General features: G+C 40.5%; 1 protein-coding gene across 2 annotated transcripts in view; it reads right to left on the bottom strand.

The window, feature by feature from the left end:
• Positions 1 to 14063, bottom strand: part of cacna1ba (calcium voltage-gated channel subunit alpha1 Ba) — a 230573-nt gene that overhangs the window by 74760 nt on the left and 141750 nt on the right. The window contains exons 18-23 of one of the 2 annotated variants that reach the window (XM_088077242.1): positions 11380 to 11445; positions 7420 to 7455; positions 5119 to 5904; positions 4214 to 4407; positions 2234 to 2354; positions 929 to 1058 (exon numbers count right to left, since the gene is read on the bottom strand). In XM_088077242.1, coding sequence (XP_087933368.1) covers positions 929 to 1058; positions 2234 to 2354; positions 4214 to 4407; positions 5119 to 5904; positions 7420 to 7455; positions 11380 to 11445 — 1333 coding nt within the window. The remainder of the gene's footprint in view (positions 1 to 928; positions 1059 to 2233; positions 2355 to 4213; positions 4408 to 5118; positions 5905 to 7419; positions 7456 to 11379; positions 11446 to 14063) is intronic. The other variant, XM_088077241.1, reaches the window with a different exon arrangement.

The raw sequence follows: 14063 nt of genomic DNA, 5'->3' as shown, positions 1-14063 counted from the left end.
TGGACACAGATTTGTTTAAATGCAAAATAAAAGTTGATATAAACACACGTCTTTAAATAATATGTCAGAATTTCAATTTGATTTTAAAAAAAGTCCATTATTTGACAAATTCTGCAATGAAAGGCATATGTCTCCTTTGGAAAAATAAATCACCTCCAACCAACCAACCTTTAAGCTGTTGTTAGATCAAATATAACAGTTCTTACCTTTAGAGAGACTAACTTCGTTAAAACATGATTGTGGATATGATTTTCAAGACCTTTGGTTTTCATTATTTTCTTTCTTGAAAAACTTCAGGAGGTAATTTATAATGAACTGGGAATTTTGAGGTGGAGAGTAGGGATGAGCAGATATGATCATATTTAACATACTGTTATGTTTATATGTTCACTGACTGGTGATTACTGAATATTGCATCAAAAATAAAAAGATGACGTAAAAAAGGTTTGTTTAAATGTAAAAGAGCTGCAAAAGTAAAAGAGCTGCCACAGAACATACTCTATTCCCACAAAACATACTGCCATTCAGAATTGTCCTATTTTTAAAAAACTGAACCTACAAAAGACAAAAAGGGACCTCTTTGCATCTGCTGTAGTCTTGTTGTTCCATTATTCATCAAGTTGTTTGGGGGATAGACTTGCCAGGGGAGTGACTCCATACAACGTATTGCTTGTGGAATAACCTTTGCATATTTATTCATTTTCATTCATTTTTGTAATTTTTTAAATTAATTAAATCCTTTTTGTAGCTGCATTCCCAGAATTGTTTGTCTTGCCCTGTCTTTCTGTGGGTATCCCACAATCATAGAATCTAACTATGAATATATAAATGACAATAATTATATATTTAAAAAAAAAAAAGCTGAATATTAAAATATTTGTGTGAATGTGTTTTCGTATAAAGTACATGAACACTGTGTATGTCTCACATTGTTGCGAGGGGCATTCGTCCAGACGGGATCTTCTGCTGCCAAAGCGATGCTGCTCATAGCAATAACAACCAGGATAGACATCTCAAAGTAACGCAGAGTCACGATATAGTGACATAACCGCCGCACCCTGAAGGGAGACAGCAAGGACAGACAGACAGACAGACAGACAGACGACAGGGGAACACAGATTACTATCTCTTCACTTTATCTTTGTTGACACTTACATATAGGTAGGGATGGGAATTGATTTTATTGATACCGATGCCATAATTGATTCTGCTTATCAGTCCACTTCTTCATTGATTCCCTTATTGATTCCTGATTATGTTTGCTGTGTGGGGGGGAAGCAAGTAGGCCTACAGTGTGTAAGACACTTGGCTTTCCTGGAATTTAAGCTCATGTTGCATAGAAGGATGTTCCTGTTTTCTAAAAAATTGTCATTTTACAGCCATTACAAGCAGTACTGTATTCATCTTTTTGAAATGAAGTCATTCTTTAGGCTGTTTCTTCTTGACTGCTTGTTGCAGCCTTCCCGCAGCATAGATGCATTAGTTGGAAGTTATTCTTATATAATGCACAACTGTAAGAAAAACATGCAGGCATTGATTAAAGGAATTGATAAGCTCTGAGGCATATGCCTCCGATGGATCGGACAATTTGGAACCTGTTCTCAACTGTTTCTAGTTCTTGATTCCCATCCCTTCACATCTGTCTAAAGCAAGGACCAAAATTAATCCAAGTTCTCAGTCACAAGACCTCCTTCAAGTAAAATATACAACAAAGACATACTTTGGAACCAAATAAATTTATACAAGTTCATATGGAAAATGAACACAGGTGGTGAGAATCAAACAAGTCAAGTGTCTTCTCTGATATAAATAAATAAATATAATATAAATAAAGTCCCCATCTCAAACAGGCAGTTTGCAAGCTAAGTTAACCACTGGAATTTTCGCTGTTAGCCCAAAAGCTGAGTGTATTGGTATAGTTAACTGACAGTGTGTTTCTGTCAAGGTTTCTGACTTCTCTGAGGAGACAGACACTGGCAGTAAGAGACACTGGTCTCTTGAGGGGGTGCATTTATTGCTGTAGCTAGGAGGGAAGAATGGACAGTTCATCACAACCAGGCTGGACATTGGCAATCACTGTAGGATAGGACTGACTGATTGCTGGTACTGATGTGATAGGTTAAAGATATTGGAATAAAATAGCTAATATCCAATCAGTGCACGGTCTAACTTCCATAGAATGTGGGAGGCATGGAAGTGAAGAAATGGACAAAGGAGGTTGAGGTTGACTCACGGATTGGTCTGCCCAAAGATGAACATGGAGCTGTAAGGCAGGATGGGTTTGGGACCACTTTGACCCAGATCCCCCAGGCTCTTCTCATTCATGGGCATGGTCTCACAGTCAATGCTGTTCACTGGGAACAGAGAAAGATGAATTAAAGCACATAGCCACACACTGGACCATGAAGTAGCCTCTGTCTTCACCAAATAAATTTTCATTTGGACCTTGTTTAATTCTTAACATGGTAGTCATCATCTCATTTGTCATAATCAAAACACCATTGGAGGATAAATGAGATCTTCTGCTCCACCTCTGCAGAGCACAGTCTGATATAATCACAGAATCCTCATATTTACTATTCAACCAAGGTTTAGCTGTTTTGATGTCCGTCTCCAGCTAGCAGTCATATGTTTTAATGGTTGGAAGTTTTGGATACAATCACACAAAATGTTTTAGCCCCTACTGAACTATCAGTATTCTGATTCAGTCTGTTTAAATTGGGGTTACCCAACACACTGATATGAGGGCCTATGTCCACAAGTGCCAGCATATTTTTTTCAGCTCTTCCCAATGAGGAGCAGGCAACTGTGGCTACATGCGGCCGTCAGTTGAAAAGCAATATATATGGGTATTTAGTAGTACTGTTGAATGATTCAGGTCCAATTCTGGACATCTGAGTGCAAAGTATTAAAATTTGACATATTGTCCTATAAATATGCTTAGGTTGAAGGTTGAAACTGTTAATGTAGTTGGATTTTGATATTGATTGATCCTGGTATGGAGGGTCTCCCTTTTCTGTGGCTGTGTTGCAGAGGTTGGCCTCCAGATGCTGGAGCTCATGGCACACTTCCTCAGCTGCATCTCATCTGCAATCAACCCCGGCATATATTCTCCAGCTCCACTCGACATCGGTGTCAGATTGTTCAGCCTAACTCATGTGCCTTCTCCACTGAGCTCCAGCTTCCTACGGCCCAGCCTCTCGCCTCAGCATTTCGCCATTCTCTTTTTCCACAACTCTGGACTCGACCATCCTCCAGCCTCACCAGCCTAACTAGCCTCACCAACCTTTCCCCCCGGCTCGGCTTCTGGAAACTCCCTTTCCTTAATTCCCATTCCTCCCCACCAACAACCATTAAACCCAATTTTCATCCATTCACTCTGTCTGTTTGTTCGCTCCTGGGTCCTCCCATTTCCTCTGGTTCTCAGGCAATAACAGTGACAGCATGTTCTCATTCCCAGCTTGTATACTACTGCTGCTTTGACAGTGCTTTTGGCATTTACATTGCATTACAACCTTATGGAGCAGAAATGATTGTTCCAGGTATCAGTCAGACCCTCAGGTGTTGCCAGGGAAACTGAAAAACCTTAGATATTAAGTGACCATGTTATAAGCGGGATGATGCCTTATTTGTTTGCATTATTAGTTTTTTAATGGCAAGCGTGGAGGCATGAATTGTCTGACACACATCAGAGTGTACACTTGGTCAGGCAGTAGTCCTCAGGATTTTTTTGGGTTGTTTTTGGTGACTCAGCCTATAAACAGCTATTTAAAAACATGTGTAAAACAGTATTTATTGAAGGTGTCAAAACGCTGGTCGCCCTGAGACGGTGTTCCTTTGATTCTGAGCTGTGTTGGGTTCTTGTGCTTCTGTATCCCTATGTTCAGTTGAAGGGACGTGTAAGATTTTTGTTCCTTTATCAACTTCAGTATTTTGTCTTAGAAATCTTCATCAAGACCTGATGAATGTCTACATCTGACTCCTGATATAATTAGTTTATAGTTTAGTTTTATTTAGTCTCTTTGGGTGATTCTGGCTTGGATAATATCAGATTTCAGCAGCCATAACACATACAGCACACACTGCAGACACTCTTCTGCTTTGTTCACAATAAATGACACCTTCTCTGTACTCAGCGTTCTGCACCATAAAAAAAACAGTGTACGGACTCTCATATCATGTGTGCATCCTGAAGGCCTCAGCGTGTACTGACTTTGTATGAGGGTGGTCTCTCCAGGGGGGGAGGTGATGGTCACAGGAGGAATCTGGATGGAGCCTTGGCCTGCTCTTCTGACGTTCCTCTGGTTGTCTGAGTCCTCTGCTCGGTCTGGGGGCCAGGTGCTCCCCCCAGAGCCCTGCTGGGGGGAGATGGTGAGGGGATCTCCCCCTGGGTCACCAAACCTGTTCCTAGAGCAACAAAAGCATTTTAGATATTATTATACTGCATATTCTAAAATAATATCCCATCCTGATGGCCAGCGGTGAGCAATGATTATGCTACTTGCCTCCACTGTCAGTGACATTCAGATTGGTTTGAGAAAGGCTGATGGATGTGGCTAAACATTATAGACCAGCAGAAATATGTAACTGCTGTAAATTGATGTCAGAGGTTTAACAGTACATCCAAATACAAAATCTTAGATGATCGCCACATATTGCTTACCTTGAAAAACAAACTCCTCAACAGTAGTGGATGAAAATACACATAAATTCACATTTAATTTTACAGATTTTCATAATTTAGTTAAAGTTTGCACTATACTTGGCTGCAATACCAACAATACAAACTGGTTACAATGTACAACCTGCTATTAAATATCACTTAATCAAGTTTATTTTGACTTATTTAAAATGTAGGGCTATATCTCTCTACCTCTGATGTCCATGTTAGCAGCCTCAAATTAAATCCAAGAGTAAGAAATATAAACTAACTGTTTCATTTCAAATCTAACATAGTTGAACACAGAGTCAGAAAACCATCACTGTTTCTTCTCTTTCTTCTTCTCTAACTGAGAAACTGAAAGTGTAGTTGATCCCTGTTAGTTTGAGTTCAGAGACCTGGAAGGTCACTGTTCAGAAAAAAAAGAGTACCAACTATGGAGTGGTTGTGATTTTTACCCATGACTGTGGGTCTTCTCTCTTTCGTTGGACTCCTCTCCTTCAGCTGTGGATTGTCCCCTGGATCCATGAGTCCTCTGTCTCTTCGTCTCTCCACTGGCACCACTGTCTCCTCTGGAATTCCTTTCCCCTTCCCTGTTAGACGATCGTCCATCTTTGTGGCGGTATCTTCGCACTCCCTTCCCTCCACTGTTGACCGTCCCGTTGCCCCCTCGGGACTGCCGGTGTGAATGATGATGGCGATGCTCTCTCTCACTCATGACTCCTCCCCCTCCGCTGTCATCCATTGAGCTCTGATGATGATGTCTCCTGCCTCCCTCTCGGCTGCGGGACCTCTCGCACTTCCCGTCTTTCCCCCTGCTGCCATCATGGTCTTTGGAGCTGCTGTGATGGACGTGGTGGCCTCCGTCCTTGTTGGCACCACTGTTATCATTTGTCTCCTCTCTTGTTCTGGCCCGATCCCTGTCTCTGTGGCGGTGGTGGCGGCGGGGCTGCTGAGGCATAGGAGGGGGAGGTTCGGAGGCAGTCTCGGCCTCCTCTGGCATACTGGGCTTGTGATGGTGGTGCTGGTGGCCGGCCAGGAAAGGCCCGTCACGAGGCTCAACAACCAGTGGCCGGTCAAGGTGAGTCTTCATGTCGGGCCGGATGTGGAGAGCCGAGGACCGGCGGAGGCGGTCCTCCAGCTCACTGTGCAGGGCTTCGCAGCTTGCCTGGTTCTGCTTCCTCAGCTGGTTGGCCCTCTGCTCCCACACTGACATGGTCTTCATTGACTTTTGCTGCTCCTTACTGGGGGAGGGGCAAAAGAACGAGACAAATCAAAAACACTGAGATTGGCAGTACTATAAAAATACTGTGGACATTATTTATACACTCTCTGCTTGGATGTCACTGCCACAGTTTGGTCACAGCAGTTTGTCATTTTAACAAAGGCTGAAAGCATTACCAATGGAAGCACTGACACATGGGTTTTTTTTGAGATGTGACACATTCAGTATGTATGTACTTTATACTTCATGGCACATAACACCAGTAGTATATTCGGTTTACACATAGTTCCTACATGCTGAATGATTTACAGTATGACCAAGGTGCAATGAAGCTTTCAACACAACAAACGACTGGATCCATTTATCACAGTGAACTGTGGAGAGAGCTCATCTGTGGATATGTCTGGACAAAAGCAAAGCATGGCCACATCACCATGCTCTGACATGCTTATTTTTGTTACTCAGTACGTTTACATGATGTTAGAAAAAGTCGAATTATTATCTTAGTCTGATTAAAACTGGACTTTTAAAATACATCTAAACATGTTAGTCCAACTGAAATGCAGTCGAATTTCTGAAGAAGGACTAACAGCTTGATAATGCAGTTGGGTATTAATTTACTCTTTCATGTATATATGCCTCAACCGGAGCTGAACTGGCCTAGGTGTTCTGTGCATGCCCACGCCAGGCTTTTACCTAGAAGTTGAAAAGCATAAGAAGAAAGCCAGGAAAAACAAAAGAAGAAGGGAAGAAAACAAAACAAGACAAATGTATCAGCATGGCGATTGCTAGAGCAAGAACCACACATTTTTTACCTTTCATCATGCAGCCCAATTGCTGCTTGCTAACTTGTTTGGTATGTGGCATAATAGGTCAACTGGAAGAAGGTCAAATAGCAACTAGTTGAAAGGGGGCATATCTCCACCTACTGTGGCGAGTCGGAAATACTTACATACATATGTCAATAAATGGATTCTCCCCCGGTGCAGGACAGAAGGACAGTAGTCCAATAACATGGCCTAAAGGAACTATAATTTTATCTTCACTTAACTGTGCATGTAAACGTACCAAGTGTTAGTGTGTAATCCTGTTCTCTAAAAATGGCTGAATGCATGCACTTTCAATAAGATGTGAAATAAAAGCAGTGCTATCTTCACTGAGGGAAATTACAACTTAAAATACCATCTCTTATAGGGCCTTTCATCAGAGAAGTCAGTGTTCACTGCAGAAATTAGAAACAGAAAGGAACCTCATCCCTCTGTCTCAACTCTCCATCATCCTACAATTACTCTGTCCATACTTGGACTCTTGGACATACAGGATATAGAACTGCACACAGCACTACCCTGTTTCCAATTTCACTGAATGAACAGAAAAGTTCACAACATGGTGTGCATGACAAATGCAGGGCAGCACTGTTTTATTTATGTGGTCTTTCTTTCCGAAATGTAAATGAAATCCCAAGTAAGTATGCAAATAAGTAAGCATGTAATCATCATGATGGACCGCCCTGCTAGCAGGTGGTTGGGTTTACCTCAGGTAGTGATGGACTGGGGTGCAGACATAACTCCTACAAACACATATAGGAAGCAACAAACAGAGAGACAGACAGAGGGAGAGAAGGAACTTGAAAGGGACAGAAACAAGTTACAGACAAAAGCACATAGGAGCCAAATAAGCTTCAGAAAACTGACAAACATGTACAGTAGAGATGCAAAATAATACAAAAAAACCCCAAAGGAAATAGTTTTAGCTGAGAAGAAGCAGGGAAATAATGGGGACAGGAGACAATGTTAATGCACACTGAATATCCACTCATGTTACCATGGTGTCAAAGAGCTGTGGGACGTTCGGCTTGCCTGATGTTTCACTACAGGTCATTCCTACTCACATAACACTGATGCTTCTCTCTGTTATGGTCTAAAACTGGTTTCCATTGCATTTCTTTCAACATGTAACAAGTAACTAAAGAAACAGTGTGAGACCATTTTATCTATTAACCGATGATGTTAATGTGTGTATGTACCTGCTCAGGCTGTTCTTACAAACTGTACGTTTTCCTACGAAAAATGTATACAATCTGTGCATATCCACCTATTTTGAAAAAGCAACAGTCATGTGACCAATACGTTGACTGAAGTAAACAGCAAAGCAGTCCCAAATGCCCAAGGTTGGGGTGGTGGAAAGGTCACAAATATCCAAACTTTCGCCCTGTATTTTGGAGACCACATTAACTATTGTTATTATTAGCCTCTGTAACTGTACATTAACTACATAACTGTTTGTTAAGGACATAACATCATTCGTGGGGCACTATTTTGTAAGATATCATATAACTCTTGTGCGTGCATTTTCACAGGATATCATATGAACCATTCTATGGGAATATGTAGACCTACTACAGAAATTTGCACTTAGTAGCATCCATCTACCAAATCTGTCATTTCTGTGTATGTATAAATTCAAATTCTTATATTTGAATAGGAATTTCTCGCCATTAATTACTAGTTGAAGACAGACTTTGATAGATGGATAACCCTCTATGTTTCATTAGCAGGTAGAGTTCATTCCTTTAAGATGATGATTCCTATATTTGTTTCAATGTCTGCAGCTAAACTCTTTTATTACTACTTTGGACAAATAAGTTACAGGCTTTATTTGAAGTGATAAACAACTGAGGATAAGTGAAGCAGTCTTAGAAAGACATCAACCCCAAGGTGGATTCTCTTTTCCTAATTTCAAAAATTACTATTGGGCAGCAAATGTACCTTAAATAATATACTGGATCAAGCTCCCTATGTAAGAAGGAGCTGGTTACACCAATCTAGTCCTGACTGACATTCTTTGTTAAGACTGGTCTTTTGAAAGGACTTTATGTTGCTTGCACTAGCTAAATGCCTAGTCTTAGGTACGTCGGTCTTGGTGGCTGTGCCTCAGAGGTAGAGCAGGTCGTCGTCTAATCAGAAGGTCAGCAGTTGAATCCCCGGCTCCTTCAATCGACATGTCAAAGTATCCTTGGACTTTGCGTGGTTTAAAGACTAGAAAAGCGCTATACAAGTGCAGGTCTATATAAATACATTCATTTTTTAGGTACTGTATTTACTATGGAAGCCCTGAGGAGCAAGAAAAAAAAAATTGGAGGTGGAGAAAACTTTTTTTGGGGGGGCAGGAAAAAAAAATTCAGGAGGAAAATAAGGGTTATCTCTCTGCACTCTTAACACAACATGCAACTCTTATTATTCAAATTCTGATATATGAGCACTTTCATGTTACATAAAAGTTATGGTCATAGTAGTCACAGTCACTTGCAGCAGTTATAGTACACTGCGTTTGTGTTTTCTCATGCTTTATCTTCAAAATGCAAAATCTAACATCAACAGTAGTAGTTACCAGCAGCCACCAGCAGGGAGCACTGTCAAAATTTGTGGTGAGTGAGACTGGTGATTTAGATTTGGTGATTCAATAAACAGCGTCCATGCATGTTGTGTTTACAGTGCAGAGAGAAATGAGAAGTCCCCTGTTGGTGCACTTCAGCGTCGTCTGGTCAAAATGAGTATTACAAAAAGAAACACTTAGAAAAATAACCCTTATTTTCCTCCCGAATTTTTTTTTCTTGCCCCCCCCCAAACAATTTTTTTCTTGCCTCTCAGGGCTTCCGTAATTACCTGCACTACTCTAACCCCAAAACTTTCAAACATGTACTCAAATGTAGTGGATAGCTGCAATAGATGATACATTTTAAAAGCAGATCTTACACACATTACTTTGGTTGGGCTGACAAACAGACCTGGATACAAAATTAAAAGTCTTATCAGAGTCTTTCAATGTAGATCTTCAACCCATCACCTGGGCATGCATCTTTAGTGTTCAGGGTGACAAAAATCAAACTTATAAAAAAAGCGCGGTCTCTTTCTCATGTAGGAGTATCCTAGTGGATAGATAGTCACCTTAGAAACCAAATTCTTCCATGTGTATGAGGGAGCTAGTGTTTTTTCTAAAACTGGAGAAAACCAAGTTTTCATTGTGGCGACAACCTGATAAATTCAAATTCATTCAATATAAGTTTACTTGGGGTCTGATTTTACCAATGATTAAATAAACCGACGGCTCTACAGTTTCTTATTTTACAGAATTCTTTTTCTGTTACCTTACAAGCAAACTCTTAAATGGTTATCTAAATGTCTTTTATTAAAGGTGCTACAACAATTGTGGATGTTGAGTGGTAAAGTGCAATGTGCGAGTGCGGTTATTATTGTTACAGAGTAATCAATATACACAGCAGATTTCTACGTTATTTTTCACAGTTTCACATTAATGAAAGTAAGGCTTCTTTTGGCATTCTTGCAGTGAATCATCAATTGCTCTGTCAGCTGAATATGTCACTTACATCTGTCTGTGTTTCTACTAAGCAGTCGTGTTCTTCATCTGTATAACACAAGACTAAAGCTCACACAGTAGTAATACCACACATAAACATATTTAAAATCAACTTAAGAAGAGGCATCACAGCAGAAGATAAACACAATGAACATGTACAGTAGGAACAATGAAATGTTCTATCTTAAAATGCAGTTATTGAAAAAAGTCATTCTCAGACAGAAGGATGTCCATCACAAACACTCAGATACCATGATCACTGACAAACACACTCATGACACTTGTTGATCACAGAGAAACAAAAACAAATAAAAACAAACCCATGAAAATACTGAAACACCAGCTCGTTCTCATTCTGAACTCGTCAAATACCACCACTTTGACAGTGCTTTTGGTGTACGATCCTGACGCCGAAAGGTGCCTTTCATGTCCGCATGACATACCACTGGACAGCAAAAGTTGAGAAGGAAGCTAGACAGAACTGGTGGTGTTGTTATTCCACAGCTCCAGACAGCCAGATGGCACCTGCTGCATTAGCCTGATAAGCAGAAGGGTGGCATCACTTGAGAATGCAGTCGGACGGAACCTGTTGTGTCTGTATGATACGCCACAAAATAGCGTTGGTTTAAAATGCTGTCAGTAACGATGTAATATAAGGAGTGAGGTTATGGCGGTGGATGGGTACAACAAACCCCAAACTTTAATGTAGGAATCTGATGTTCACTTCCTGTTTGAATGTCCCGGCGCTGGTTACCATGTGCTTGTGTCGTCTAAACATTAACCAATTGCAGTGTAATTCCAACGTGTGCATTTGTTGACATCACAGTGGCGTCATCTTCAAACGTCAACTGCAGATGCAGAAGGATACCTAAAATGTAATTAATGTAAGTAGACGCGGAAGTCCTCTGCAAAGCGGCAACATATGACGACTTGTGATGAGAACGTGTTGGAAACACCCACGCAGCTCGATCAAAAGGTGATATGTTGTTTTTGATGATTCACACAGAAGAATGACAAGATGACACCAGAAGAATACACAGTTAGACAGCAGAAAAGGAGAGGTGAGAGAGGGGTGATGGGGGGGCTTTAAGATTGTAACAAAGAGGTAATAACTCACAGTGAGTTAACGCTGCAGATGGATGAGCTGCTAGAGTGCGCGTTACCTCGACTGCGTGTTAGAAAACTGCACATGCACAAAACAAAAATGGGGGAGAGGGAACATCATAAAGGATGCAGTCAGAGTAACAGCCAGACACCATTCAACATTTGTCTGTCTTCTATGTGTCTTTTAGTCTCCCATCACATTTCAATGCAATGGGAAGCCACAAGACTGAGACTGAACCAGAAAGGAAATGCCAAGCAAATGGACTGTCAGGGACTGACTGCCAGAGTGACAGCATGGGGAATACCTTTAAGGCCCAGATATGAGAGAGTCGGGTTATACTACAAAATATAAACAAACTAAATTTCACATAACATGCATAATAACAGTTTGTTACAGAATACAAAGAACAGAACAGTCTGGTATCTTTAGAGTAACAGTAAAGTAGAGACAGCTCCCCTGGGCCTCACTCACCAATATTTCCTAAGATGTGTCTTAAATTTGTTTTCGACAAAAGTCCTGAGAAAAGTCAGATCTGTAACAATATCTAGCATCTGCCAGTTGATCCTACTTAGCATAACGCCCCGCCAATCCCTATAAACAAGCATGAGACTGCAGGGCCGTTTGCAAACACAGCAAGTGAAAAGAAAGGTTGAGAGACTTAAGTCAGGAATGCCCTAACAAAAGTGTAAAGAAGGTTAAGCACCGGACACGTATCATCCCTCCTCAGTCGCTCTTCCTGAGGTTTCTACCATTTTTTCCCCCCGTTACAGGTTTTTTTGGGGGGAATTTTTCCTGAGACAATGTGAAGGTCTAAGGGCAGAGGGATGTTGTATGCTGTAAAGCTGTCTGAGTGATTTGAACTGTGATTTGTGAGAATGGGGATGAGAAGCGGACAGATTTCTGAAAGAAGTGAACGTCAAACGAGCTGTAATGTTTAGCAGCATCAGCAGTGGATATTTTACTCAGTGAATACTGTATCCGGAGAAGGCCACAAAACTGATGAGGTTTAAAAAACCCAAAAACAGTTCAATCTCAAATCTGAGGCCCAAAACATCTATTGCTAAACAGTGAAGAGAGATGCTGACCACTGGAGAGGGACAGGCGTGCACTTGTCACTCTATGCAAACAGATCTACAGGGACCTGTTAGCTACATTTTCTCCTCAGGACGGTCTGACTGGAACACCTTGTAGAAGCGGTAATTGTGCGATTAGACCTAGGATGTAGAAATAAACCTACTTTGGGCCTATAAATAGTGTGACCAGCCACTAATTATTGAATGGCATGGTTCCCTATGAACACAGGCTAATTAATGTGAATTACTTAACGTAATGTTTATTTAGTTTATAAGACCATAATGCTTGGTAACATATAAAAATAATTAGGGACGCACGGATTTTGAAATTCTGGGCCAATACTGATGGCTGGCTGCTGCTAATAAAGCTGTTTCTGTATTGTTGTTTACTTTGTTTTTTTTGTAATTCATTCCACTTTTTGATCAAGGGAAACAACCTGTGTCAAAAAACTGTTTCAAAATCCTTTTAACTATATACATCATAATACGCTATCTAAAATCTACTTCATATTGCCGTGGAAATGTCAACAAATTTCTCATTCAAAAAGCTATATTCATTAAACATCATCACAATGTGATAATTTACGTTTGCCCACAACTCATTTTACAGAGGAAAGGTTAAACACATCATGATGCAACCTCTATCAGCACTTAGTTCCAGTCAGAGGTTAATGTTAACTAGCTCTCTTCCTGCTGCTGTCAACACAGATTTGTTATTGACAGTGTAGCATTTTCATGGAAACAACAGGGTGTGTCCTCTGGCCTGACCATAGTGAGTTTACTGCACACTTTTGTCCTAACAGTGTTCTGGGGAAGATCTCTGTTCATCCCAAACACGTTTTCTAGTGTCTCTGGGACAAAGAGACAGTGGCTGCTGCTTGCCATCTTTTCTCACAACAGTGACATCACAGAGCCCGTTTGCCAAAAAGACATTGTGGCCAGTAGTCTCAAGTTCCCTTTTTAGCTTGCATTAAAATGATGTGACACATCTGAAAAACACTGGCTGCTTCCATCTGTGACTTGCATATTATTTGCAGAAGAGACGATGGCAGCTAAAAGTGCAAATATCAGCCCATACCAAGAGCCTAATCCCTAACAATAAATATTACAAAAATATTCTAAATATAATAAATATAATTTAAATCCAATAATATTATTAAACTGCAGAGTTGGAGAAAACACAAAAATGAATTATTTTTCACAAACATGTCAGCGCTCAAAATAAGAGTGTAGATTATGTTCTTCATTACAAATGCCAATTAAGAAATTTTGGTGAATGTGAGAATCTTTGTGTAAACTGTGCAGGTGGGTTTTAAGAAGAAAATTCTTCTAAAGAACTGTTGGTGAATGAGACCCAATGTATTGTATAACCACACACACACACACACACACACACACACACACACTTGTTCACTACCTGGGAATCTACAGTAAGGCCATAACTAGCCTTATGACTGCACACATACATTTAATGCACATTAGCTTTCTTTGCTTGTTCTGTAAAGCTTTTTGACAAATATTGATGTATCCCAATATTACGCTGAATGCGAGTGGTTTTAAGTGGTTGCATGTCAAAAATATAATGGGATATCAAGGACATCTGGACTGTTGAAGAGGTTGTAA

The sequence above is a fragment of the Plectropomus leopardus genome, chromosome 4, assembly GCF_026936395.1.
Source record: "Plectropomus leopardus strain MGB_pleo_1.0 chromosome 4, ASM2693639v1, whole genome shotgun sequence".
NCBI classification, from domain to species: Eukaryota; Metazoa; Chordata; class Actinopteri; order Perciformes; family Serranidae; genus Plectropomus; species Plectropomus leopardus.
This window is presented reverse-complemented; position numbering and strand designations above follow the sequence as displayed.